The sequence below is a fragment of the Myripristis murdjan genome, chromosome 6 (genome assembly GCF_902150065.1).
Source record: "Myripristis murdjan chromosome 6, fMyrMur1.1, whole genome shotgun sequence".
Classification (NCBI taxonomy): Eukaryota; Metazoa; Chordata; class Actinopteri; order Holocentriformes; family Holocentridae; genus Myripristis; species Myripristis murdjan.
Window position 1 is genome coordinate 33423941 of NC_043985.1, and position 27379 is coordinate 33451319.

The 27379-nt window shown below is 42.6% G+C and overlaps 1 protein-coding gene across 1 annotated transcript in view; it reads left to right on the plus strand.

Moving 5' to 3' along the window:
• cadps2 (Ca++-dependent secretion activator 2) overlaps positions 1-27379 on the plus strand; it is a 243713-nt gene that overhangs the window by 106927 nt on the left and 109407 nt on the right. The window contains 5 exon segments of the mRNA XM_030054425.1: positions 5209-5289; positions 10967-11200; positions 13761-13882; positions 21945-22056; positions 25168-25307. Coding sequence (XP_029910285.1) covers positions 5209-5289; positions 10967-11200; positions 13761-13882; positions 21945-22056; positions 25168-25307 — 689 coding nt within the window.

The window sequence follows — 27379 nt, forward strand, 5'->3', positions numbered from 1 at the left end:
TTCCTCGTTTCTGTCTAATTAGTGCAGCTGCATGACGAGGTGGCGTGACAGCAGAGAGACGTGACGGCAGGTCTCACCTCGGAGCCTTCAAACCGCCTGCAACGCAAAAAAAAAAAAAAAAAAAAAAATCAATTATACAGCATCAGACAATACAAACAACATCCAGAGCGGAGATTTATTTTTAAATCTGTTTTATTGAAGTCTTTTAAAACTGTTCATTTGGTTTCATTGAAAAACAAACATTAGCCATTTTGTTTACTTCCATAAAATCTGAAAAAGTGAGAAAATTACCAAGAAAGATTCACAAATGACCAAAAAAAAGCTAAATAAATAGATAAATAGAAGATATTTTGCATAACATGGTAAAAGTTAAAAAAAAAAAAAAAAATCAGAAAATTTGCAAAAAAAAAAAAAAAAATAGGAAACATTACAGGAAACTGTAAATTACTATAACTGTGTATTTCAAAATATATTACAATGAAATGGCCAGAAACGACCACAAAATTACAAAAAAAAAGTATATATAAAAAAAGGCGACAAGTGATTTACCAGAAAATTGAGCAAAAAACAAAAAAAATAAATTTAAAAAAGAAAAATACAACAACGACAATACCACTACTACTAGTAGTACCTAGTACTACTACCTCTACTCATGGTAATAATAATAATATGCCCCCCGCCACCCGCCAAAAAAGGGACTTTTGTTCTGAGGGCAAAAAAAAAAAAAAAAAAAAAATCAATAGAAAAGCCTGTCCACAGGCTGCTGGTTTTCAAAGAGTTACCTTTATTTAACCTACAGAGAAGAAACTCAAAGAATATGTAAACACAATAAAGCGATGAATCAAGGCAGAAAATAAAAAACTGCAGACGGCCAACATGAACACAGCTCCAGCTGCTGCAGCTCCCACCGTCTGAGGTTACAGGCTCTTTAACTTCAGGCTCTTTCCTGAAGATAATCTGAATAAATATCAGTGTGAGTCGCTTTAACACAGACGCTGAGCCTCCAGCTGAAGCATGTCGTCCTGAGCTTCACACATACACACACACACACCGTCACAACAAACTGACCCGCAGCACAGCCCGAGCCAGGGTGATGCTTGAGCCTGGAGACTCACTCATCACATGAAGAGCCAGCTGTAAAAGTGTGGAGCCGCTGTGAGGACAGCCCATAACCCAGGAAACCAGACGGTCCTGAGACACACACACATTAACAGCAAAGTGTAAATGCAGCGTAATTTGCAATATGTGCGTTAAACAGCACAGTTTATGGCTCCATCTGGTTACTAGGTAACATGCACCTTGAGCCGCCACTCACATGTGGCTGATGAAGTCTCGCCTCATTAGATCCTGACAGTTTTGGTTGGTGGGGTTTCACTGAGGTGACACTGACGAGGGCAGCCTCACGGCACTGCCCGGGCAAGGTCAGCCATGCCGCCTCCAAAACTGCAAATACTGGGAATTTCTCCACTGCCGTTTTCCTCTGCTTCCTGGAAATGGATTTCCACAATGCTGAAGGAGAGGTGAGCGGCTCTGTGTTATCGCTCTGAGCTCCTGCTCTGCAGAGCTGCTGCTCCTTCAGGCTCCACGTCCACTGTAGTCTAGTAATTTTAGGCCAAAATTGGGGTCAACCTAGGACAAATTGCAAGAGAAAAAAACTCAACTGATTTTGGATCCTCAGTTTGTCCTGAGTGAGGGGAAAAAAAGTCCCAGGAAATCCCATTGGTGGAAAGTTTTGAAAATCACCTATTTATGACCACATATTACCAAAAAACACTGTTTTTAACACACAGGGGAAAGGGGTTCAACATTTGACTTTCAGATATCACTATAAAAATTCACAAGTTGATTACACACACAAAGACAAGAAAAAAAGTCAATTACAAGTTCTTTGAATTATTCTGTTTACACATGCATATCACACATTATCTGATTTGATATGCGCTAATAAGGAATATAAGGAATAAATGCCAGAACAGATATTTAAACAGTGAATTAAAAAGTGACTTTATATACAGTAACCTTTTCATTCAGTGTTATGTAGTAACCTTTTAATTCAAGGTTACTGTATTTATAGTAACCATTTAATTAAGCCGCTGTGCTGTTTCCATCCTGGAGAAATGGGAGCAGGATGTGACGGGAAAAGCTGCTGCTGGCCTTGGGAAGACAAACATCCAGTGTTTTTATTAGCAGACGTGTTTGCAAGTGTGAGAAACATTTTGAACCAGACCACACAGTTTCTTGGTAGAATAACACATGCCCGCCCAGTTTGCACTTGAGAACTACTGTCTTTGTTTTCCTGTTCAGGAATCTAATCAGCATTCGATGGACATTCTAAGAACGGTCCAAGATAGTGTTGTGAGAAGCAGAATGGAAGCGGCTCTTTGTGGGTGGAAAAGGGTGTGAGAGAGGTTATCCCAGGACGGGCTGAGGGCCTCGGGACGTTCCTCAGATCCACATGCAGTGTGTGTGTGTGTTTGTGGTGTGTGCTGACGTTGTGTGTTTGTAGTGTGTGTTGCTGGGTATTAGTGCAGGTGAAAAGTGAAGCCTGAAAGGAAAAAGGTTCTGCTCAACGTCAGCTGCAGCTGATGGAGGAAGTGTTTGGCCTGCAGAAACATTGTGATTTTTAATCTACAGTTTGCTTATCGAGCTTATTTCTGTTCAGCTGCGTGGCTCCAGATAACTCTCCAGTGTGACTAAAGCAAATTTGGCTCCATGTAAATGAAACGGCGGGCCGGCACACACTGACAGCTGATTTTTTTTAACCGCCGCTGCTGGAGGATCCATTTTGAAAACGGACTTGAAATTTGAAGCGCTTATCTCTTCCCATGTCTTCATTTTTGTTATCGACTCCAGAGGTTCCACTCGTCTCTTTGGCTCCGGGGGGGTTTCCATCACCGCCGCTATCTCGGCTTGCCGTTTAGCGGCGGCGTGCCCTCCGTCACAGATCTGCCAAATGGGTCGTCTCATTTTCTGCCAAGTAAGCAAACCTTGTTCAATTTTCCCGTTGCTTTCATCTCCTCTTTGAGCCTCGCTGACGCCGACTTTAACAAACGCTGCCATTTTTTTAAAAAATTCTGCTAATATCCGGCTCGGCGTGGAGCGACGAGGAGATTGGCCTGTGGAGGTTTGGATGGATGGATGGATGATTTACCAAGGAAAAGGCCACTTCACATCAGGGGTGCAGCGATTAATCGACTAAAATCTGTCAAAATTAGCTGCCACCAATTTTTTTTTTTTTTCAAATCTTTATTAACAATTCAGATTAATACAGACACGTTTGGATAGAAACAAAAACAACGACAACAACAACAACAACAACAAAAACAAACAGACAAAAATATAGAGTAATACTCAGTGTCATGCAATTACAATAAAATGATAGTAGTAAATAAATAAGTAAAAAATTAAATTAAATTAAAAATTAAATTAGCTGCCACCAATTTAATTGTCGATAATTAGTCGGTTACATCATCGTGCCTGTTCTCCATGCTGTGCGCAGACCTGCCGTTGTTTGGCGCAGCGGAGTTCCTGAGGGGTGAAGCATCTTGCATCGTCACTATCTTTGCTGAGAGAAGGCGGCAAGGCGCGGCAAACAGTCAGTGCCCGGGAAGCGACAGAGGAACACCGAATGCAGCAAAATGGCGGCGGCCGGTGCAAAAACTTCAACAGCCTCGGAGGATTTCACCATAAATACCGCAAAAAGGAAGACTGGCAGCGAGATTTGTGAAGCGGACCCTGCATTTCACGCAGCACGTCGGTCACACACCAACATTTGAACAGAAAACACGTCGGACTCTCCAGGTAAAATAATTAGCTTCTCGGCTAGCGTCGGCTAGCTAAAGATGGCGTTGTAACGGCCGTTAGCCTCTTCCACCCGGGACCAACCGCCCGGACTCGCCGTCTCTCCGCATCGATGTTCGGCTTCTTTATGGCCAACAAAACGTTTAAAAAATGCGGTTGTGTGACTTAAGTCCGCCTGGTAATTTTGCCTAAGTAAAAATAAAACTGTACAACTAGAGACATTATCACAGTGTTTCTCAAATGGGGGTACGCGTATCCCGGGGGTACTTGAGATTTTTTTAAATTATACAACAGGTAGATAAGATCCGACCGAGCAATCTGATTGATCAGTCAGACGTTTTGAATGTGCTCAAATGAGCATGACAGCACGGTTGGATATGCGCAAATAAAATAATACTGAATCAATCACTGAAAATATTACTCCGCCTACATCTTATTGTCCGAGTCTGTGTGGTTTCTATGGAAACATGAAACGTTTCACTAAAACCCGCATCAAAAGCCGCTGTCAGCTTTGTTCGCCTGCATAATGGACCGTTTGGTTGTCAATTTTGATTTATTTGGCGACCTAAATTTGGATAAATGGCTGAACGAGGAAGACGAGACAGAGCAGATAAAGCCGAGATACGCGAGAGTGACGAGTGAAGAGCTGGATCAGCTGGAGAGGTCAGGAAATGAAGCCGGTACGGCCCGGTCAACGTCTTGGGCCGTCAAGACTACCCGAAAAACACCAGGCAAGCAGCTGATTTCTCACCTGTAAGGAAAGAAGAGCTAAACAAGATCCTCCGTGAATTTTATGGAGCTTTAATTTCTATAATCAAGTGCCTCAGCGGAGTCAGCACCACGGACAGTACCTGTAAGATTTTCCACGGAGATGTGCGGCTATAACTTTGTTCTTGTTTGTTATCAGTTATTAATCAGCCTATTAATTGTTATTAATTTGTTCAGTCTTTATGAGTTTCCTGGGCCAAAGATTTAATTAATTTGTCAATTTGTTTGCGTCTGTACATTGAAATGAACATTTAATAAATTTTAAATGGACAAAATAACTAGATACTGTTTTTCTGTCTTTTGTGTTATTATTGGCTAAATCAGCAGTTTCTTACTAAAAGACATTTTGTGTGAAGTAGTCATACACATTCAGTGTCCACGTTACGAGCTCCAGTCTGACCAGTTCAGCTCAGCAGCTCTGCCATAAACTCTACCTTTTAACAAAGTTTATAATGTTCTTGTCTGTCCTATTTTCTAAAACATGTTTTGACTCACAAAATGTGACATTGGAGATTCTGTTACCTCTTGAAAGGAATTACAGCCATGATAATGCTCAGAGAGTGAACACTGTATTCATATAGACTTTCCATGGACTGACCTCCTCCTTTTTCTCTCTCTCCCTGTGTGTGTGTGTGTCAGCTGGACAATGTGGACGAGCAAGCAGCTCAGATCCGCAGAGAGCTGGACGGGAGGCTGCAGCTGGCCGAGAAGCTGGCCCGGGTAAGAAACCGCCGCCGCCGCCGCTCGCTCTTAGCACCTCGCCAGAATAACACACCAACACAGACGAGGCGCTCTCAGCTTCCTGTCGAGCTGCGAGGGGCCAGTGTCTATGTTATGATTATTAGACAAATAAAAATCTACTGCAATTATTTTGACAAATAATTTGATATCATTTGATAGAGTACAATTAGAGTGGATTTGTTGTCATTGCACAGCTGTACAATGAAATTTAGTACGCCTCCTGAGCGGAACAAACAGTAAAATACACACACACACACACACACACACACAAAAGTTGCACACATGAATAGTAAATAAATATACGACAGCATATCAGGGCCGTTGTAGGGAGAGAAAAAATAATGGAGCCTGGAGGATGGTCAGATTTGTTACTTTATAATCTCAGAATTTTCATTTTTTCCACCCTTTTTTTTCTCATAAATGTACGACTTTAACCTCAGAATTTCACATTTTTTCTTGTAAGTTTACCGCATTAATCTTATAGAATATTTGAGTTTTTTTTTCTTGTAAACTTGAGACTTTAATCCTGAAAATTCTGCTTTTTTTCTCAGAATATTAGCCCCCCCCATTACATACATAAAAACATGTATGTGTGAATATAAAATAAGAAAAGATGGGTAAATACGTATAGACTACAACAGTATTTTTCATCATAAGTTTTATTTTCACTGAAAAAAATATTTGAAATGGTGCTGTGATGTTTGCTGAACACCAATAATAAAACAAAGTTGTAGTTTTTTTTTTTTTTTTTTCTCCAGAGTTTTGTTGAGTTTTTATGACAGTACTCTTCTGGACATTCTTGAATCTTGTGCTTGGGAGGTACCCCATACCACAAAAAAAGAGTAAGAAAGTCAAACTAACACTGACACTTAACTAAAACTAAGCATTTTCCTACAAAAAAAAAAAAAAGGTATCAGTTAGCACAGTAGCGGTCTGGGTCGGTGTTGTGGAAAAATAAGAGGTCATTTAAATATTATTCTGATTTTACTGCAAGTGTTTCCCCAGAGGGAATTTACACTCATAATAATCAACTTATCATAATTTACACATTAGGATACTGGACCATTTCCTTCACTGGTTTGTGGTTTTTGATCCCTGATCACACGAGGACCGGAGTGCTGATATTTAAAATGGTTTTAGGGGGCCCTCATGGGCCGCTGAGGGGCTTCCAGGGGCCCTCAGCAAAATGAGGAATAGTTTAATTTCACCACAATTTAATTCACTAGAAACTATTACATTTAAAAAAAAAAATGTATGACTGATTGTTTTAACATGATGTTTTAATCTCAGCTGTGTGAATTATTAGTCAGTGTAGTCAGTGAAAATGATTTAACATTTAATACCAAATCATCTTTTTATATCAGGGTCAGTAGTGGAATCACTTCAATTTGTGGCTTAATGATCATCAGGTTTGGGGTCTGCTGTCATTATGACAGAATACACTAATAGGTGGATCTGAGATCAAGGCAGATGACGTTAGGTGTAGGGATGCACATGGTTAACCGTTTAACCGTTAACCGATAACAGTAACTCTAACCGATTAATACTAACGGTCAATTTTGTTTTTAAGCTACTTAATTCAATCAACTCATGGGGGCGTGTCGACAGGTGCAACACATGCCATCACGTGCTTTCCATCACAGCCCACTTTACAGCGAAGATGAAGAGAGCAAAAAGGTGTATGCAGTGCTGTTTGAGATGAGAAAAATCCTGATATTTTGTTGTTTTTGTTCATTTGGTTGATGTTTATTTGGCTGTTTTTGCACATTTAAAAATAAATAAATAAAGCCCATGAGAATTTTTTTGTCACGGCACTTTTGAATGGGTCACAGTACTCAAAAAAATAAAAATAAAATAATAGGGGAGGCAACCGCCATTCCGACATCCCTCCAATCTATTATTAAAAACTCCTGAAACGGGAAATATAATATGTCTAGTACACGTATTAATGTAACTCGGGCTAGTGTGAAACATGTTAGATTCATGTCTGAATCTCAGGGATCACTGACTGTAAGCAGAAACACAGTGTCAGTGACCTGTCACAGCAGCCAGCTGGAGCGCAGCTCTCCATTGAGCCCGTGTGTCTCCATGCACGCTGGCATCATATGCAACATTAATATTACAGATATCAATGACGGCTCTGCAGATGACACCTGAAGTCACTGACTAATTCCAGTCTCCTTCGTGTTGTACAGTAGGGGAGGGTGTGTATCCTTGTATGCAATTACGCACAAAACACACATTACATTGAATATTATTTTTTTTATTTTTTTTTATCTCCAGACACGTCGCGGGTCGTCCAGGTTTACAGTAAAATTGTTCGGAATGAAGCCGCATCATCCAGATAAACATTGAGCTCCATCAGAACTGTTTAAAAATCAGATTTCAGAAGCTCAAACTTTATTTTGGAAATGAAGCAGAACACACAATTAAAGAAATCACCAGCGCGCTCGCTCTCGACATAATTTAAAAAGCAATAGCAGACGATTGAAGCCTACAGTACTGTTAATTATATCTAAAGCTTGTAGCTTTTTTTTTTTTTTTTACATTTTAGATGAGTAATTTGCCGTCATTGTAAATCTGCAGTTCAGCACCGGACAGCGCCCAGTCAGTGACTCTCTGGGCCCTATCTTGTGCCACCCGCTATCCGCTGCCACTACCCGCTACCCGCAAATTGCGGTTTTAGGAGCTTCCACTATCCCTAAACGGTATCTTGCGCCACCCGCTACTCGCTGTCCGTTATGCCGACTCGTCATTTGCGCCTGGAGGTGTGTCCGTGGGTGTGTTTCATGCGCTATCCCTAAAGTTGCTATCTTGCGCACACACTTTAGGGATAGCGGATAGCGGGTGGTCCTGACCACCCGCTATCCGCTATCCCTAAAGTTTGGGCTGTTAGGAGAGCGCGCCCAGGCGGCTTCAATGCGCGGCCCGACGGAGCCTCGCCACGCACACGGTCGGACTGATACCGGGACGCCGCCGGAATGGACTGAGTATATTACTCATATAGACTGTTTAGAGGAAAGACTGTTTTAATTGGATCGCCAGCACGTTTTATTGTTCCCCCCTCTGCCTCTTGTGTGTGTGTGGTGTGTCCCGGGGATTTTACTCAATCAGTACAACCTTGTGACACGTCCACTTGGACACATGTGGCTCCACCTCCCGAATTAACTCGCCTATAATATAATATATAATATGTATATAAAGCCAACTTGCTTTAGCCTCAGTAGAAGCCCTGAGAAAATCTACCTCCCTCTCTCCATCGCGGGTTTAGGATTTAGGATTTAGGATAGCGCAGCCTGCCCTTAAAGGCAATGGCACCTGGCACACTGGTTGGTTTAACTGGCGTAACACCCAAAACACGCCTATGCATAATATAGCGGGTAGCGCAGGTGTTTTGCGGATAGCGGGAGGTGCACAAGATAGCAACTTTTACGGGGGAACGCCTCTTCCTAAATCCTAAATCCGCAAATAGCGGGTTTAGGGAGTCTGGCGCAAGATAGGGCCCTCTGATTCCAACCTTTCCTTACATGGAAAGCCTTGTCGGAATGGTGGGACGTTTGTGTGTCGGAATAGCGGTATTTCGGGATGGTGATATGTCTAAATGGTGGTATGTCGGAATGGCAGCATGTCGGAATGACGGAATGTCAGAATGGCAGCATGGAAGGGCATTTAAATCTTATCGGTTAACGGTTATTAATCGTTAAAGGGCGTCGGTTAACGGTCATAAAAAAAATCCAAAATGTGCATCCGTAGTTAGGTGATTGAGGGCACGGGGAAGCACCTGGGACAAGATGCACATTAAAGACCTCATGAAATGGACTCTTACTGTCTTGATTTGATGTATTTCCTGTTGAAACAGGAAGTTTTGGCGGCACATGGTGCAGGGAAGGATCATTCACAAGTGTAAACCAACAGGATCTCAGTTTGGGAGAAAAACACACTTTTATTTTGAAGGGACAGGTGGATGAGTGAGGATGTTTAAAGATTTGTGAAGGTTTTATAGGTTGAAATTTTAATTTAAGATGCTCTGTTTTACAGGAAGTAGAGGTCATATGACATCATTTCATGAGGACTTTGGATTAAAGTTGGGATTAAAACGCACTAGTTGCCTGAAGACAGCTTGTGTTCAGTTGACAAACTACATGAAAGTCTTGGCGGTCAGGTCGTTGCTGCGACTGCAGGTCGTCAGCGGCAGGTCAGAACCCAGATTAGGGGTCTATCTTGGGTTCTGAAATGATATTTACATGCACAAACAAAAACGAGATTCTTCAAAACCCCGATTGTAACCGGGACACTTAAGTCCATGTGAGGATGGTCAGTGTGAGAGGGAAGGGTGGACCAGCATGCAGGCGCGGATTTTTCAGATCGAAAAAAAAAAAAAAAAATACTCAGACTGGCCACAAAAAAAGGAACACATGCAATTTCATTAAGTCTACCACTGAAGGTTTTCTGCAGAGAATCCCTCCAATCCTCCTCTATTTTCCTTCCATCCTTCAAAAGCTTTTATACGGTGCCTCACCTGCTGTCTAGAATTAGTTTACTGAAAACGAACTGGATCAGTCAAGTGTTGTGTTACTTTTCCGTCTTTGGGGAATTTGGGAGCTGATTTTCCCCACAGCATGACCGAAGCACTGAGCCTTTCTGGTTGTGATCATCATGAGGAAAAAGATGAGTGGATGCCAAGGTGTGCTGATAGCGCTCTGTGTGTCGAGTCACACAGAAAACATGAAGCAGTCATCACGCTCCAGAGATAGAGGATTTATCTGCCTGGAAGCAGATGCTGTATTTGTAGGGAGGACAGACTGACAGCCTCGTGTTCAGGATGACAAGACTTAAAGTCCCACTGCACTCAAAACTGTCTTTCTTCTGTTTCTGTCTAAAATGTGTGAGCTTCACTCTCTTGACTGTATCTGGTCTCAGATTGTCAGGAGAGAGGTGTTTTCACACTCCTCTGCAGAAGGTGGAGGTGTGTGCGTGACTTTCAGACGTATGACGGGCCACAAATCTTAGAGCCAATCAGCCGGCAGCTGGCGGCATTACAGGAACTTTTCCTAGTTGTTACAAAAACCTCTCATGGACCTTGAAGGACCTGTTGGCCACGTAGCAGCTCAAATTCCACAGATTGGGGTTTGCTCAAGGGCACATTGGTGGTAGGCAGTTGTTGAGGGGGAGTGACAGAGCATCACTTGGCCGGTCTAGGGATTCAAACTGGCAGCTGACCTGAAGTTCAAAACAAACTAAAGAGACTAAAACTGATATTTTACCTTGGTAGAATTAAAGGACCTGGTGTAAAAATGTGCTTCAGTGCCAGTAAAGAGAGTGATTTAAAATGTAGTGGGAGTAAATGTTGTTCATTTAGTTTTCAGCAAAGAGAACAGTGTTCCTTGTTATCTTTTCCATGTAATTCTAAAAGGACTAGAGCACAGAGTTCAAACTCCTCTCTGCTCACTGACTGTTGACTGGGAATAGAAACAGGGTTCGTCACGCTGATGCTAAATCTGTTCTCTGGAAATGGACAGACTGTCAAACGGAGTCACGTAAAAAAACTGCAGGAAAAACACAGAAGGAAAAATACAGCTACAGACCCAAATGCACAAAAACTATGCGATCACACTAAGTGGAGTTCATGTAATTTTTTCCCCTCCCTTGATTGTAGGAGAGGCGATACCCAAAGTTTGTGGCGGGAGACATGGAGGCGCTGTACGTGGAGGAGCTTCGTTCTTCGGTGAACCTGCTGATGGCGAACCTGGAGAGCCTGCCGGTGTCCAAAGGAGGACCGGACTTCAAACAGAAGCTGAAACGCTCCTCCATGAACAACTCCTTCCTGGACATGGGAGATGAGGGAGACATCCTGTCCAAGTCCGACGTGGTGCTGTCCTTCACTCTGGAGGTGTGTGGGTGTGTGTGAGCATTTGGCTAATGTTTTGCCGCACAAACATGCAGGTGTAAATGCCCATAAGCCTCACTGAGGACAGAATGTGATCCAGCCAAAACACGTCCAAATAAAGGTTTCAAAGTGAGCCCAAACCTGACGGGATCGGGTCGAGAACTATTCTGGAGGATCCCGTTGGGTTCGGACTCTCTTTGAGATCTCTGCTTTGAAGGGTCCCATCTGATTTTAGGCTCACTTTGAGAGGGAAGGAAGGAATGACCAGATAGTGCGTAAACAAATAATTGTAATTACACAAAAATAGATACTTGTTTTTTTAATATTGTCATAATCCTCTGTTAGTGTTGATTTGATTAGTGTTGAAGTGTTATTTTGGGAGCTGTTTTGCTGTGGAAGTGAATGGAGAGATACAAATACAGAGGGAGCAGAAAACTACCTAATTAAGTCTACGGACCCATAGTAAAACAAAATATCTGCTCCTACCCAGCTGTTCCAACTAATTGAACATTTAGAATGGGGGGCAACCTTTCACGACTGAGTGTGTCTGATCTAGAAGGTAAAATCAAGATAAACAAATACAAAAAGGAGTGAAACATGGCAGTTATATCTATCTGTCTATATCTGTATCTATAGAGTTGGGAAAGACAGTCTGTAAAAAGAAGTTTTGAGAAGCAAGACTGATTCATCAGCTCTGATGTGAGGGGGGCAGGCTGTTCAAAAGTCTCGGGTCCATCACTTCAAAAGCACAAGTCGCCTTTAGATTTCAAGCGGGACATTGGAACGACTAGATAACCTTTGGTCAGAGGAGCTGAGTGGCCTTGCTGCGCTATACAGGATCAATAACTCCACAGTGTAAGACGGGGCTGGCCCATGCTGCGCTTTATATGCCACTAGAAGAATTTTAAAATTTCATGAGCAGCCAGTTCAGTGAAACCTGCGCTGAGATGTGATGTGAGAAATAATTTTTGTCCCGGTCAGGAGTGTGGCTGCAGATTTTCTGTAAGCTCTGGAGGTGAACTAAAGTTTGTCATTAAGACTTGAAAACAAAACATTGCGGTAGCCCAGCCGGAAAGATAAAAGCATGTTTAACCCCTTATCATTCTGGCTCCCTCTTAGACCCATTTTAGTGGGGGGGCAGGGGATCTTCAGGGAGAAATAAAAGGTCAACAATAGAAGCCAAACAGAAGTGGTAAACATCATCTGAAAGCTGGAAACCTGAAGATTAATTTGAGATGCAGCTCAGCTCTGTTATTCTGGTCATAAATCTCTAATAAGAATTGTGTTTTGGTTAGGCGCCTATTTATTTATTTTTTATTTATTTAGAGTGTGCTAGGGTTAGAACATTATGCTGGACGTATATGAAGCCATTCTCATCTTCATCTTCATCTGTCATAAGTTGTTGCAGCAATTTTTAAGTTGATATTTGTGAAACAGATTTGGCGCAAAATGTAATCATTGTTGAGCATTCTGTTGTGTAAATGTGTCAGAAACCTGGAGAAGCAAAGCTCCTCTGAACAGCTTCGCTCTCTAGTTTGTGTCTGTAAAGTTTGATGAGGCTGTGATTCTCCTAGAGGTCATTTTCTCCAGCGACGTCCACTTTGACAAAAGTCTCTGGCTGCAGTGAAATGGCTGCTATGGGGGCCAACATCATCACACAGGAATCAAATGTGGCTCATTGAATCCACAAGAGTCTCGGCTTTCCAGTCAAAGCAACTGATGCAGCTCCAAGACTGTTTAGGCCCCAGTCTGCACACACACACCATTTTACAACAGGCCACAAGTGACTGATGGTATTTTAGAGGTGTCTGTTATTTGGTTTGGTCTTTATCAGGCAAAATGTATTGTTCCAGTTTCCCCAACTAGTTTAGAAAATACAAAGCTGTCCAAATATTGCAAGTAAAAGGACAAAAGATTAAAAGGTCAGCTGCAAGCAGACGAAAAAAGACGAAGTTCCAGGAATGCCAGGGTTTTAATATCCTGAGAAATTTTCTGAGTGGCTGATTCAAAATGACACCTTCCCTCCGTCTGATTGGTCAGCACCTGGGTAACAGGTAAGCAGAGAGAGAGGGGGGGACAGATAAGTGGAGAGGGAGGCAAAGGGCAAAGTGAAATTTGAGTGATGGGATGTGATTGGCTTTTTTTTTTTGTGTTCTTAAAATATTTTGACATAATTATGATATATGACCTTACGTAGCAGATTTGCTAAATATTAAGTGTGTCTGTTTATGTAAGTTGATAAAGACAAAAATAGGATTTAATCATTGTTGTTACTGAAAGGTTTTTACATTTTTCTCACATTTGCAAAGCCAAACTTACTCACCATTATAGGTTCAGTCCTTGGTACAAGAAATTGAAATGTGAAATGAATTTAAGCCTGATCTCTGTCTTGATTAGAAATAAATAGAAGCATGTTGCAGCTGCAGAGGGCTCGTGCTCCTGCAGGTTGGGAAACTGCCTCCGTCTCGGCTGAGTGACTCTGCTGTTATTCGGATGTACAGATAGGGAGACTCAGAGTGTGGCGTTTATCTCCTCAAGCGTTTTCCCCCTCTGCTGTGTCCAGATCGTGATTGTGGAGGTTCAGGGGCTGAAGTCGGTGGCTCCCAACCGGATCGTGTACTGCACCATGGAGGTGGAGGGAGGGGAGAAGCTGCAGACGGACCAGGCCGAAGCCTCCAGACCTCAGTGAGTCCGGGTTTCCTGCCCTTCCAGTTCATTTCAGTGCTTCTCGTCTGCCTCTTCACATTTTATTTGTTTTGATAAAGTTATGTGGGTTATCTCAGAAAGCCAATAAAGTTTTAGCTTTCGATTTGCACTTCGGTTGCTGAGCAGCAGTGATGTGCAGCCTTGAGGTTTTCATTCTAACCAAATCACCAGAGCTGGTGATTTCACTGATTGTAGCTCATGCACTCTGGATGCAGGTTGTTAATCAGTGAAATCAGCTGTTGTAGTGTTTTGTTAGGATTTAAAACCTGCATCGTATGTCGACACACTCCCACCTGCTCTGTTTACTGATGGTTCTTGTCCACAGGGTCAGTTATTTCTATTCATTTCTATGTAAGCAGCTGTGCAATGCTTTGTGGTAGTGCTGCGTTGTGTTTCGAGAGACGGGGTGTCATGTTGGCATCTCCTCATTTGCATAAAGTTGAGATCTAGGCTACTTTATGCAAATTAAGGGTGTCCAGCGCAACTCACTGCCTCCGGAAACTTTTTAACAAACCATCGAAATGAAGACCGATTCAGCAGCTGCAGGGTTTACTTGTGCATCAGATGGTTTCAGAAGCACATTTCTCTGAACTGTTTTCATAATATCAAAGAAAGTTTAGATAAGAGACACCATTTTGGACCGGTCTGAAATCCAGCCAGCTAGAGGACAGCTTACTCTAGTGAAACATTTGTCCAATCAGGTGCAGCGAGGAAGTGTCTGCACAGTTATTGCAGAGTGCACCTGTCAATCATCAGGAGCGATCTGGGAAGCGGCCCGGCACCTGGCGTTAAGCACACCTGAACATGTAGCACGAGTTATTGCACTAACAGTGTTCTTTTCATTCCCAAACGGACAGTCTCAATTTATGACTCAAGCGGTGACACTTTAGCTAAACAGTTTTAATAAAGATAATAAGAAGAATCTTTATTCATAGAGCACTCCAAAATCCATGTTACAGCGTGCTTCACCAAAATAAAATAAAGTAAATAAAACAAGTCATTATGTTTTATATGGATTTTGAAGCTTCTCAAGGTTTTTAAAGGTACTCAAAACTACATAAAAATGTGATATACAATTAAACAGAAACACAAACACACAACCTGACGTATTCCTGGACAAGGCTGATAGGAAGCTTTGGCTCGCTTGATCAGCGGACGGCCCCCCGTCGTCTCGAGGGTGTTCCACACTGAACTTTTTGAAGGTCAGAGTCCTTTTGCTTCTCAGCAGCAACTGTCCAAAAAGTCAAAAGTTTTTGCGTTTCTACCAAGTGGTGATAAAATCAAGGAATTTATTTTCTCAAGAGAAGGCAATACTCACATCAAGTATATATTTTTTTCTTTTCTGTCTTCTCTTCTCTAGACTTTCATGACTATTTGAAAACTCCAAGCACACATCTGATTTTTTTGCACTTATTTTGAATGGTAGGTCATTCACGACACTCTCTAGCAATGATGTGATCTAGTCGTGCCCACATCAGGCAGCCTGTCCCGCACACAGTTCAGAGGAAAATGGTTAAAAGCAGAGAGCAGGATAATGGCCAGTGCAGTATTCCTGAGTTTATGTGGGTCACAGAGTCAGCACCGGACAAAAAAACAGAGGGGAAGTATCACAGCACAGCAGTCTTTGAAGAGTATTCAAAAGCGAGGGAAGTGCAAGACTCAGAACACAAAGTCAAAAGCCTAAAAGTGAAATACAAGGAAATAAAAGACTGCAACAAGACGAGTGGCAGTGGACACATCACATTTTATGACCCAAGGACGTCATTTTAGGTGATAACCCTCCTGTGTGTGCATGCAGGTTGTTTCAAGTGTAAGATGGTGGAAACACAGCAATCAAATACTTTACAGGCTATTCCGGCCTCACACCAAACGACTTTTCAGACGATTTCACTGTCGCAGACAAATTTCAAATGTCGGCCAGAAATCAGGAAAGTTTCGCTCTCGCCATCTGGATCATTTGGCGTGAGGTCGTCATCAAACTCAGTCCCACTCAGGTCTTCAGCTGTCAGGTGGAAACAAGGTCTAAGTTCCAAAGTCTGTTTCGCCATCAGGCCACCCTGCTGCAGCTCCCCGAGCAGCTGTGACGTCGCGTTAACACACAGACGCACCCTGAACTCCCATTGTTGTTCTTCTGACAGGTTGAACAGTTTAGTCAAGGTTTACATGAACAAATCTCCCAGAGCACTGAGGCTCTAATCTCTGATAGCGCCGAGAAACGCTGTGGAGACGCGAACACGCCGTGTACATTTGCAATTTACCAAGGAAGCTTTATGTTAACCGCATACCGTGCTTTCATTCTCAACTCCTAATTGGATTATCCCTTGAGCTTTTGAAGATGAAATGAATATGCGGACGCCAGCAGAAAGCGTCCTTAACACCGTACCTGATAGTGAAACGCAGCCAGAGCCGGAGCTTTGAAATGCAAACGGAGACAGAAGACGACGACTAAATGCCACATTTTATGTAACGAGGGAAAAGGTCTGAGGCGTCCACAAACACCACATTCCTCTGCCTTAAGCAGCGTTTCTCATTGTTATTCAAGGCTATTAAGACAGGGATATCAGTCCTGTTATGTAACAGGGAAGGGACTTGGGGAGGGGGGGGGGTTACACTGAACAGTGAATCTCGCTTATCAGTGTCTCTTCATGACAGCCAGTCACTGTGATACAGACAACACACACTGTTTCATAAAGCAACGCCCTGCCGAGCCAGGAGAGACGATTAGTGGCTTTCAGAATGCTTGATGGAGGAGCGCTCCGTCTTTTTAACAAGTCAGCTGGTGGCTTAAAATCCAATATCTTACACGAAATTGACAAAGAATTTCATTTGCTCCCAGTTTACTCAACTTGTGTCCGTATTTTTGCAGAATAGAAAGACTTTGTTTGACTGAAAGAGTGATGTGGAGATTATTCATGCAGGTTTATCTAACTAAATATTCCAAAAGTCCTTTATTAAGCCAAGTAGACTGGCATGGAAATGAAGGACCTGTTTTTTAAACTGAGATCCAACAAGAAAAAGAAATATTTCCCTATTGTAAAAACCACAGAGAGAAACGGCATGCAGCAGTGTGCAAAAGCAGTATTAAAAAAGAGAGAGAGCAAAGTGAAGTTAAAATTTGCCTTCATGAGCTCTCAAAGGCAGATACTGCACTGGAAATAAAGTTGAATTTTCTCACTTCCCCTAAGCAAATTATGTCACTTCACTTTACGAGGAAGATTAAGTTGGGAAACCACAAACAATATTAAACATGTTGAAATTTTGTTTGTGGATATTTGCCCTGTGGAGGAACTTGGTTGGTGAAAATATTATCAACACACAGACATGCCAGCAGCCGCCTCGGGGTGAATTTATCAAGTTTATGTTAGTCGGACCTCAGTAGTGTTTACCTCTGTCTTTTTATTGTCTGCCAAGACAGGTTTTTTTTTTCTTTTTTTGATTATTGGGTTATTTCAAGGTGGATTTTTTTTCTGCCTCTCTCAGCCCGAGGTTCATCCTGTTACCCTGCAAGAACCAGGTAGAAAATGCTGGACTTGGTAGAAAATCGGCCTCTCAGAGCTCCCCTCCTTCTCTCCTCTGAGAAGCAAACCGCCTGTGTGAAAGTCTTGGCCCTGCGGTGTTATTCACCTGCCTCTTCTCAGACGCCGCATCCCCTGGAAAATTAAAATGTCTCTTATTAACGGCGGTGACGGCGTGTCGGGCTGAGCACTCCTGCGACAGTTTGCCGGATGCCCAGCGGACGGCGGGGGTCCGCGTGGTAATGAGGATGCCCTTTCGCACACTCAGGCTGAGAGCTGAGAGCCCTCCACCCCCCCGCCCTCACCCCCGCACCCGAATCACCAACTAGTCCCAATTAGAGGAGGGAGCGAGGCTGTAACATTAACTTATGATCTCGGTGTTCAACAGGGATCCTCTGCCTCCCTCCTGTAACCTTCTCTATAATTAGCCCGCTGCCTCCTCTCCAGAGAACAGCCCGAACAGCTGATGACATCTTGGTTACCTGTAATCACACAGACAGCTTAATTAGTCCTGATTACATGGTCAAACAACTGCTCTTCGTTTGTAGTGGACCACCTTTTTAATTGCCAAGGACGTTTTGATTAATGACACCCATAATTCTTGATAATGTCGAGCATACATTTAGAACTGGCTACCTCCAGTTTAAAGTCGCCCTCCAGTCATTTATTAAGCCCCTAAAAATAATCTGTTCATCAGAATTACGTATTTAGATGTTTGGGGTTTTTTTTAACGTGGAAAACATCCCTTTGTGCCTCAAATGTAACTCTTAATCTTGCCCTCATTAAAAATACACAGATCTATCAATATGCAAACAGGCCCCGCCCACTTCCTGCCTGCTGGCACACAGACTCGTAACCAGAGCTCTGTTCACACAACCAGGAAGTCCCGTCTCGCAATAAAATGTGCTACTCATGAAAAAAAAAAAGTGAATCTCATGCTTACATTATTGATGTGAAGCAGCCGTTTGCAGTTGGTCTACACCTCCACCTAAAAGCAGAGGAGTGTGAAAACACCTCTCTACTGGCAGACTGAGAGCAGATACAGTCAGGAGAGTCAAACTCACACAGACAGACAGAGGAACAACAGTTTTGACTGGAGGGGGCCTTTAAATATTGAAAGTTGAACTTGCTCTAAGTGATGCAGTGAAGTAGCAGAAGATGCACAGATGCTATAATTTCTGATTAAAGTTGTTTTAACATCAACATCTGAACCACGTGTTGGATGAATCACGGCGCCTGGAGCAGAATACATCAGGTTTCTGTTAACTAAAAGCGAAGGCAGATCTGACTGCAGGCTTTGGTACAAGAACAAGATTACCTTTATTTATTTATGAAAAATTAAAGTGTTCTCCCTGATGTTTTATTGTAAAGCAGGAACATGAAAGCTGAGTAAATTCAGTTTGAACCTTAATTGCCCTGCAGGGCAAATTTGGTTTGCAGACAAGTTAAAACACACCAGGACGACATATTCCAGACAGACATATCATTTGAAAACATCGGGCAGGGAATCAGTAGGTTGATGTTTTTTGTTTGTTTGTTTTTTAAGACCAATAGTGAAAAATCAAAGTTCTTATACACACATGAAGCTCTGCTGTGTTTCCTGTTTCAGTTGAAGCAGAGTAGTTGCAGTTGAGAGCAGGGAGTCTCTTCTGCTTTTGCTCCAGCGTGGCACTTTGGCTCAAATTAATTGCCAACAGCAAAAGAAAGTAGCCTTTCCCACCAAACGCCTCTCCAGGATTTCACTTATTTAAGTTTTAAGCTCACCGGCTATTTTCAGCCTGGTGTTGGTGGCCAAGGCCACAGTCAAATCAGACTGGAGCTCAAGATGAAACTGGGATGAAAGCGAGCCGTCGTCTGACCGAACACGTCGACAGAGTTCCCCGAAGTAAACGAAGACGTAAGAGGTCGGAGCGAGTGTGGGCTGTTCCTGTCGGCTGTGTGAACGCACCACTCTCCTATCTGACTTCCAGATCTGCTGCCTGCGATTGCATTAAAAATAAAAAAGCTCTGTCTGGTGTGTGTGTGTGTGTGTGTGTGTGTGTGTGTGTGTGTGAACTGAATCCACCTTTTTCCTGCACAATGTTGCCTTGGAAACAGGGGGAAACTGAGTGTGTTGCTTGGCTTTGCTTTGTGCCCTCGACAAGCAAAAGGGTCACTTGTCATCCGCAGGCCACCACACACACTCGCACACACACTCAACACGTTTTGACACAAACACACATAATCACGCAAGCACAGCTTACCAAATGGCTGTGTAATGTCTCCGAACAGAAAAGCCTCGCTCTCCAGCCGCCGCTGCCGCCGCCGGGCTCCATCACAATCAGCTGGGAGATGAAGAATAAGTGCTTCTTGATAACAGCCGTCACCGATTTGACTTTTTACCGTGTCACTGAGACCCAAAGACCCATTTATATGGAAGGAAGGCTGCCATTACAGCAAACAGCGCGAAATGACCTCATATTGAAGAGAATGGCTCAGTCTGTCAGGTCTGGCTCATAGCATTCATCAGTAATCATCATTAAACATGCAGTACCTTGTATGTGCAAATATGAATATTCATTTATTTATTTATTTTTTTATATATGCAGTTGCGAGTGGTGAGTATAGGGTTTGAAGCACAACATGCGTGAGCAAAAACTGCACAGAATCAAGGAGAAAAAAAAAGTCTTCCTATGGTTTATGGTTCAAAATCTAGGAGGCTAAATTTGTTATGTGTTGTGTAGCACGGCTGACGCTGGGAAGGTACTGTTTAAACTGGGAATGATGTCAGAATGAGTTTGTAGAGCGTTCCAGCTGTGTAGCTTTGTGGATTTTGTGATGTGAGAAATGTCCGGATATAAACTAGTGTCTCCAAAGTGAGCGTACTGGATGTACTCAGAATGCATTGCATCACTTCAGCCTGTGCGATGGCACACGGTTGTGACGTCGAGCGGTAGCGGCGCTGTACAGATGTGAGGTTTCTCAGAGCCGAAGCTGCTCACATCACATTAACATCCTGGCAGCAGCGCCGCACCGACACTACAGAGGACGGCACTGTGGACCGTTAGCACATCCTGCCTTCAAAACAAAAGCACCATTCTGGGTTATAATGTACTTGATGAGGTATTTGTGAATAAAGCTTTTATTTTCACTGCAAAAACGCAAAATCTTACCAAGATTATTTGTCTTATTTCAAGTCAAAAATGTCTTATTTCTAGTCAAAATATCTCATTACACTTAAAATAAGACATGATCACCTCAGAAGTAACTTGTTTTTAGACAATTTTCTCTTGTTTCAAGTGAAAATTTGTTTGAAACAAATGAAAATTTGCTTGTTTTATTGGCAAAATTTGCCAGTGGAAAAAGTGAAAATTCACTTGAAATAAGTGAAAATTAGCTAGAAACAAGAAACAAATTTTGCCAATGAAACAAGCAAATTTTCACTTGAAACAAGAGACAATTGTCTAAAAACAATTTACTTCTGAGGTGATCATGTCTTATTTTAAGTGTAATGAGATATTTTGACTAGGAATAAGACATTTTTGACTTGAAATAAGACAAATAATCTTGGTAAGATTTTGCGTTTTTGCAGTGTTGTGAACAACAGGAAGTGTGCTTATTTTGTTCTGTGGCTAGCTTGAGAGTTGTTTGGCGCCTCGAAAACATTGGAGCAAATTTCCAAACAGGCGTTATTTGGATAAACTGATCACATATTGGTGATCTACATGGCTGCTGTGTCAACTGATTTTTTTTTTTTTTTTTTTTTAATAACCCAAGTGACATATTTACCGGGTTTGGTGGGTGTGAAATGCATTCTGGGATACATAGACTGTAACAGCAGACTAATGCTGTGTCCGAAATCACTCACTCACTCCTCCCTACTCACTATATAGTGAACTCAATAGCGGACCGTTTCGGACACGACTTCGCCTGTTGTTCGGCGCCGTTCTGCAATGCATGACGGGATATATTGCCTGGTTAGTGACCATCGGATGTCCACTACATTTTGCGGTGGATTGTGGGATACATCCAGTGGACTATATAGTGAACATAAATAATCACTAAACATTCGGACACCCCTACAAAATTATATATATAATATAATAATATAGTGGTTAGGGAGGGATTTCGGACACAGCCTAATGGTTGCTTGAGATGTGTTCATCATTTCTGTGTGTCCTCTAGAAACACTTCCTGTCATTAGGTGTCATTGCAGTGTGTTTTATTAAAGTCTGTCTGTTTCCCTATTGTGTTGTCAGAATTTGCAGTATTTTCTAAATGTTGCACGTGTTGTCAAATTAATTAAGATGTTTTCCTAATTTTCTTGTGTTTTGTATGTGTGCGTGTGTTTTGTCTGTTTGCGTGTGTTGTCTGAAGTTGCCGTGCTCTGAGCTCTCAGGGCCGCCGTACGAAACAGTCGCTCAGAGTCGGTTCCTGTCGCTGTCTGTGGCGCTGACAGCAGCGGCCGGCGCCGGTCTATTCATAGACGGCCCGTGTGTGTCGGCAGCTTGTCAGTCCACATTAAAGGGGAACCTCGTGTCTTTCAGATGGGGGACCCAGGGGGACTTCACGACGACGCACCCTCTGCCGTCCGTCAAAGTGAAGCTGTTCACGGAGAGCACAGGGGTCCTGGCTCTGGAGGACAAGGAGCTGGGCAGGGTGAGGAGCCGCGCATCACTCACATCCTGTCTGCTGCCACGGCAACCGGAGGGAGGGAGGGAGGGAGGCAGTGAGAGAGAGAGACAGAGAGAGAGAGAGGGGGGTATTTAGAGTGCCAGGTGGGTGGAGCTTACTGATCAGGCTGTTTCACAGGGTTAGGTGAGTGTTGGGAGTTAGAAAAGTTAATAAAAAATTAACTCCTCTCGTGTAAGCCCCACCCACCTAACGTGCAGATTCAGTTTGATTCAAGATTTATTAGTTCGGAATTTGATTAAAGAACTTTTTCTTTCTTTGTTTTTTACTATTTTAACAATATTTAAAACATTATTTTATCACTTTTTAAACTGTTATGTTTTTACCGTGCATTTTGAATTTGTGAACCCATCATTTGTGAGTCCAATTTTGATTCAGTCCTTTGAGACAAAATTTTACATCCATATTAACATGCAACAGTAACATAAGACTGTTCTGATTTACGTCTGAAATGTGGAGGGGAAAAAAAACAAAGTGGGAATGAAAAATTAAGGAGAAAAATCATAGCCTTAAAAATGTATTCAAAACATTTGATGGCCAAAGTCACAGTGTTTTTTATTTTATTATTATTATTCTTTATTTGTTTTATTGGTTTGATGCAGCTGACTTGGCCACATTTACAACTACTAAGAAATATTAAAGAGGCATTTCAACATGTAATATGACCCCTAGTGGTGACCACGAGGCATTACAGTTTTTCTTCTCCTTCATGTCCCTGGCACTTTCTTTTCCTCTATCACTTTTATTAGTTTTATCATAACAACAGTGAACCACGGAGCTGCGCTCTGATCATTTGCACTAACACTGCTGCTGCCTCCATTATCAGACACACTTACTCTGTCACTCACATCACATCAAAATCACTTATTAAAAAATACCATGCCAGTGTTTATATAAATCTATACATGTCAGAGTTAATTTAACACTATTCATGTAATTTTGAACACCTACGGCCGTGTCAGCTGGAGGCGACTCTGCAATCAACACTTGTCAGCTCAGAGGAAATGTCACTGAAAAACAAACACGAAACACTGGCAGATTTACTGTGACGTGACTTTTAAGTCTGTAAGGCATAATTTGACATCAGGACTGATTTCCATACTTTACACCAGCCAGTGTGTCAGGGGCATCGGCTCCGCTGTAACCACTAAACTGATGTGAGCAGAAAGATTTGGTTGTTAATTTGCCAACAAAACATCCAAACCTGATGAGAGCCGCTAAGTTTTGGTGAGGGCTGCATTACAGCTCATTCATGTTCATTCAGTCCTGTTACTTAATCTGTTTTGAGAGAGATACGGAGATAAATACAAATAGAGATGTCAAGTTGTCAATCAGCTTAATAACGCCTAATAACATGAAAACAGAAATTATATATTAAAAAGAGAAAGAAATACATGACAGCAAGCAACCTCCCAAACAACAACTTGAGAAAAAGGAAAAAAATCCATTGAGAACTTCATTCGGGTTATTAAAAACCAGGCAGACGTTGCACAGTGCAACTTCCATGTAAATCACAATACATACACTTTTAAAGTTAAATAAAGTTTTCGGTGTCTAAAAATGTCTTTCTCCTGCGGACACGAGATCGAAAGCAAAAGAAATCATCGTCATTTTGGTTTTAGAATAGTTTCTCTGTTTCCTTCTTTTATCACAGCTTTTATTTCTAGTTGATGTGGGTTGTTTTGTTTGTTGCTTTGGCCTTGGAGACCCTGAACGCTCATGCTTCCCTTTGTGATTTTAATCAGTTGGTTTATTTCTGCTTAGCTTTTATTCTTCAGTAGATATTATTTACATCAGAAGCTAACCTTCACAGATTTGTCAGCAGCCCTTCCACGTTTTGTTGTTTCTGTTCGTTCCTCTGACAGGAGCTCAGGGGCTGCAGGCCCTCGACACAGAGCAGAGGGTGTCACTGGACCAGGGTTATGAATTTACAGATATACAGGTGGTTTTTCTTCAAAATGCACATGTAGCATCGCGTAAACGTGGAATTGGGGCCTTTAATTACAACCGAGCGCCGTCAGGACAAAGATCCAAAACCAACCCAAACCAAAGCAAAGTTCTGAGTTTGCAGACGCCCTTCATGATGTGTTTCATTAGCATGACTCATGAGGAGCCATTGAGGCAGTTTATTTACCACAGCTTGTCTTAGGACTGCTGACACACACACACACACACACACACACACACACCCCTCCCAGCTAGAGTGGGTAAGCAGAATCCTGCATGATTGACTGGAAGACAGACAGGTCAGACAGTCTGTGCATCTGTGTGTGCGCGCGTGTGTGTGTGTGTGTGTGTGTGTGTGTGTGTGTGTGTGTGTGCGTGCGTGCGTTTGTGCGTGCGAAGGAAACAGGCAGATGAAGGACACTTGGACTGAAAACAAAAAAGCAAGACTCCTGCTGAACAACTTAAGCTTTTAATGGGAAGCTTTCACAGGCCAGGAGGTGTGTGCGTGTGCGCGTGTGTGTGTGCGCATGTGCGTGTGCGTGTGTGTGTGTGTGCTCTCGAAAGCCCCTCCCTCTGGGAAACACACTTGGGATCAGGAAGTGACATCAGAACCAGTTCGTGACCACAAGAAAAATCTCAGCTCTGCTAATAAAAATGGTTTTTGGTCCCTGATCAGCGCGGTTTCACCGTAGGGCTTTAAATTGGAAATCTTGGACAACAAGCAAGTAAAGAAGCATCACTGTTGTATTTGAATTAAATACAAGGTTCTGGTTTTGCAGACAGTTGGTTTTCATGACGTAAAGTTTGTGTTTAAATGTCTAAGTGGACTCGTCCCTCAGCCGCTCTGCAGACACATGAAGAGCCTGCAGAGCTGCTGTAAAGGTTCATCCTGAAAAAAAGCAAACAAACAAACAAACAAACAAAACTTTTCCTCTGACAGTTTTTAATATGAAAGGAACAAAGTCCAGGAACTCACTGCCCTTTTGGTCCAAATTTACTGCAACACTTTGAAGAGAGCGGTTTAATTCAGTAGCAAATATTAACTCATGTCTAGTATTTTTCTGTCCTTTTTAATTTTCTGCAGCTGTGTTCCTGCTAAATGTGTGTTTTGTTGTATCGTGCTGTGCTCAGGTGGTCCTGAACCCCACCACCAACGGGCCGAAGCAGGCGGAGCTGCACAGGATGGTCGTTCCCAAACACAGCCAGGACAGCGAGCTGAAGATCAAACTGGCCGTTCGCATGGACAAGCCTCCCAACATGAAGCACAGCGGGTGAGTCTGAGGCCCACGGCATGCTGGGAAAAGGAAGCTGGATTTATTTAATCCAGCCAGGGAAACACACACACACACACACACACACACACACACACACACACTGTTTCTCTGTTCTTAACAACGTGGTGGTCAAAAGTTGCAATTTATTACCTATGTGATTTAATTTGAGTGCTGCAAGTTTGAAGACAAACACGTTGGAAAAAAACAAAGGACAAATGAAGTATAACCTACAAAGTGGCAGGTGTAGTAGAAACCGTGTCTGTAGATAGACATTTAATAACCATTTATTTAGCATTTATTTATATAGCCCTTCATCAAAGCTATTTCGCAAAGGACTTTACAAAAACAAGAATAATGCAAGTTATCATTTCTCAAAGAACCTTCAGAAAAAAACAAAAACAAAACGCAGTTTCCTGTCCTCTTCATGAGAAGAGAGCGTCCTGTTCAGAAAAGTCCTCATCGGTCTTCATGACCAAGTTATCAGTGACATCATCCTCGTTAGCGACAGCGGCAGGAGGAATCAAACCGGCGACGGGACGAGGACGGGACAACGGCAAGAACCAGAGCGGCTTGGCTCTCCTGGTGGGAACGCCGGGACGCCGCAGCAGAGCAGGACACGCCAGCTCCAAACCTGACTCTGAAAACAAACAAAAACAACAACAAAAAAACAGAATGTAAGATAAATGGTAATGATCATTGGAATAAAAATACATTTAATTCATTAAACACTTTTAATTAAATGCAAAGTGCCACAAGAGGAAAAAAGATCATTAAAGACATAAAACAGCATGGAGGAAAATCAAAGCAAATACACAGGCTAAGTGTGTGTGTGTGTGTGTGTGTGTGTGTGTGTGTGTGCGCAACAGGTCCATAGAAGTTTCTGTAGAATGGCAGCTCCCCCTGGTGGCTGACAGAGGGAACAAACAGCCTCAGAAGCTGCTGATATCAGGCAGTTTGTTGTGTTTCAGCTGTTTACACACACACACACACACACACACACACACACACACACAAAGCCATGGTGCTAACGATTTTCTTTTTGTGGAGAGGGTGGTGATGTGTTTAAAGGAATACTCCAATGTTTTGGGGGAAAATCCCCTTTCCCCGACTTCCCCAGACTGGGACCAGATGTTGGACACCATTTTCTCCTCTCTGTGTCCACTGGTTCACTTCCTATGGGTAGCATTTCCTGTTAGCTTAGCATAAAGACTTGAAGTCTATGGGAGTTGTTAGCCTGGCTCTGTCACAGTGAAACAGTGAACCTTCCAGCAGCTCTGAAGCTGTCTGAGTTACACAGAGTGTCGTGTGGATCTGAAACACACCGCTTGGGATTTAAAAACCAAAGCAGAGTGGTTTGAGCTTTGAGGTTTGAGGAGAAGTGAATTAGTGGTGGATCTCCCTCCACCTTCAGCGGTGTGAGGATCACTGAGACAGACGGAAGGATAAATGTGTTCAGTCAAACCACTCCAGTTTAAAAAAGCAGAGGCATTTGTCAAGGTTAGGGTCCTGGCTGGATTCTGGTTTATGTCCAGCCTATTTTAGCAAATGGACAACAGGGTGCCTACACTATGTGGAAAACTATGGGTGCTTTCAGACCTGTGGCCCTTTGCTTTGTTCCGATTCAGGGGCTAAATCGATAGAGTTGTTTCGTTTTTCGTTTGGGGCGGTTGTGTTTTCACAGGGCAACCGTCTGTAGCGGGTCAAAGCTGTAAACAAACGCCATGCGCGAACCAACTGTTGGGTCGTCTTGCCCAGAACTCCAGTGGGATCCATAATGACGCTTTACAGACATGTTGAAATGTTATTTATGGCTTGTTGATATTATCCTGAACTCTTGTTGGTTTTTAAGTAGTGAAAGTAGCAGTTTTAGTAGTGAAACAACATACACTACTCACAAAAAGTTAGGGATATTCGGCTTTCGGGTGAAATTTCAGGATGAACCTAAAATGCATTCTAACCTTTCCAGGTGAACTTAATGTGACCTTCTGTAAACTTTTGAATGCACATGTCCAACTGTTCAGTGTTTCAGTACTTTTTGCACAAGTTGCTGTTCTCTAACAAGGAGCTTA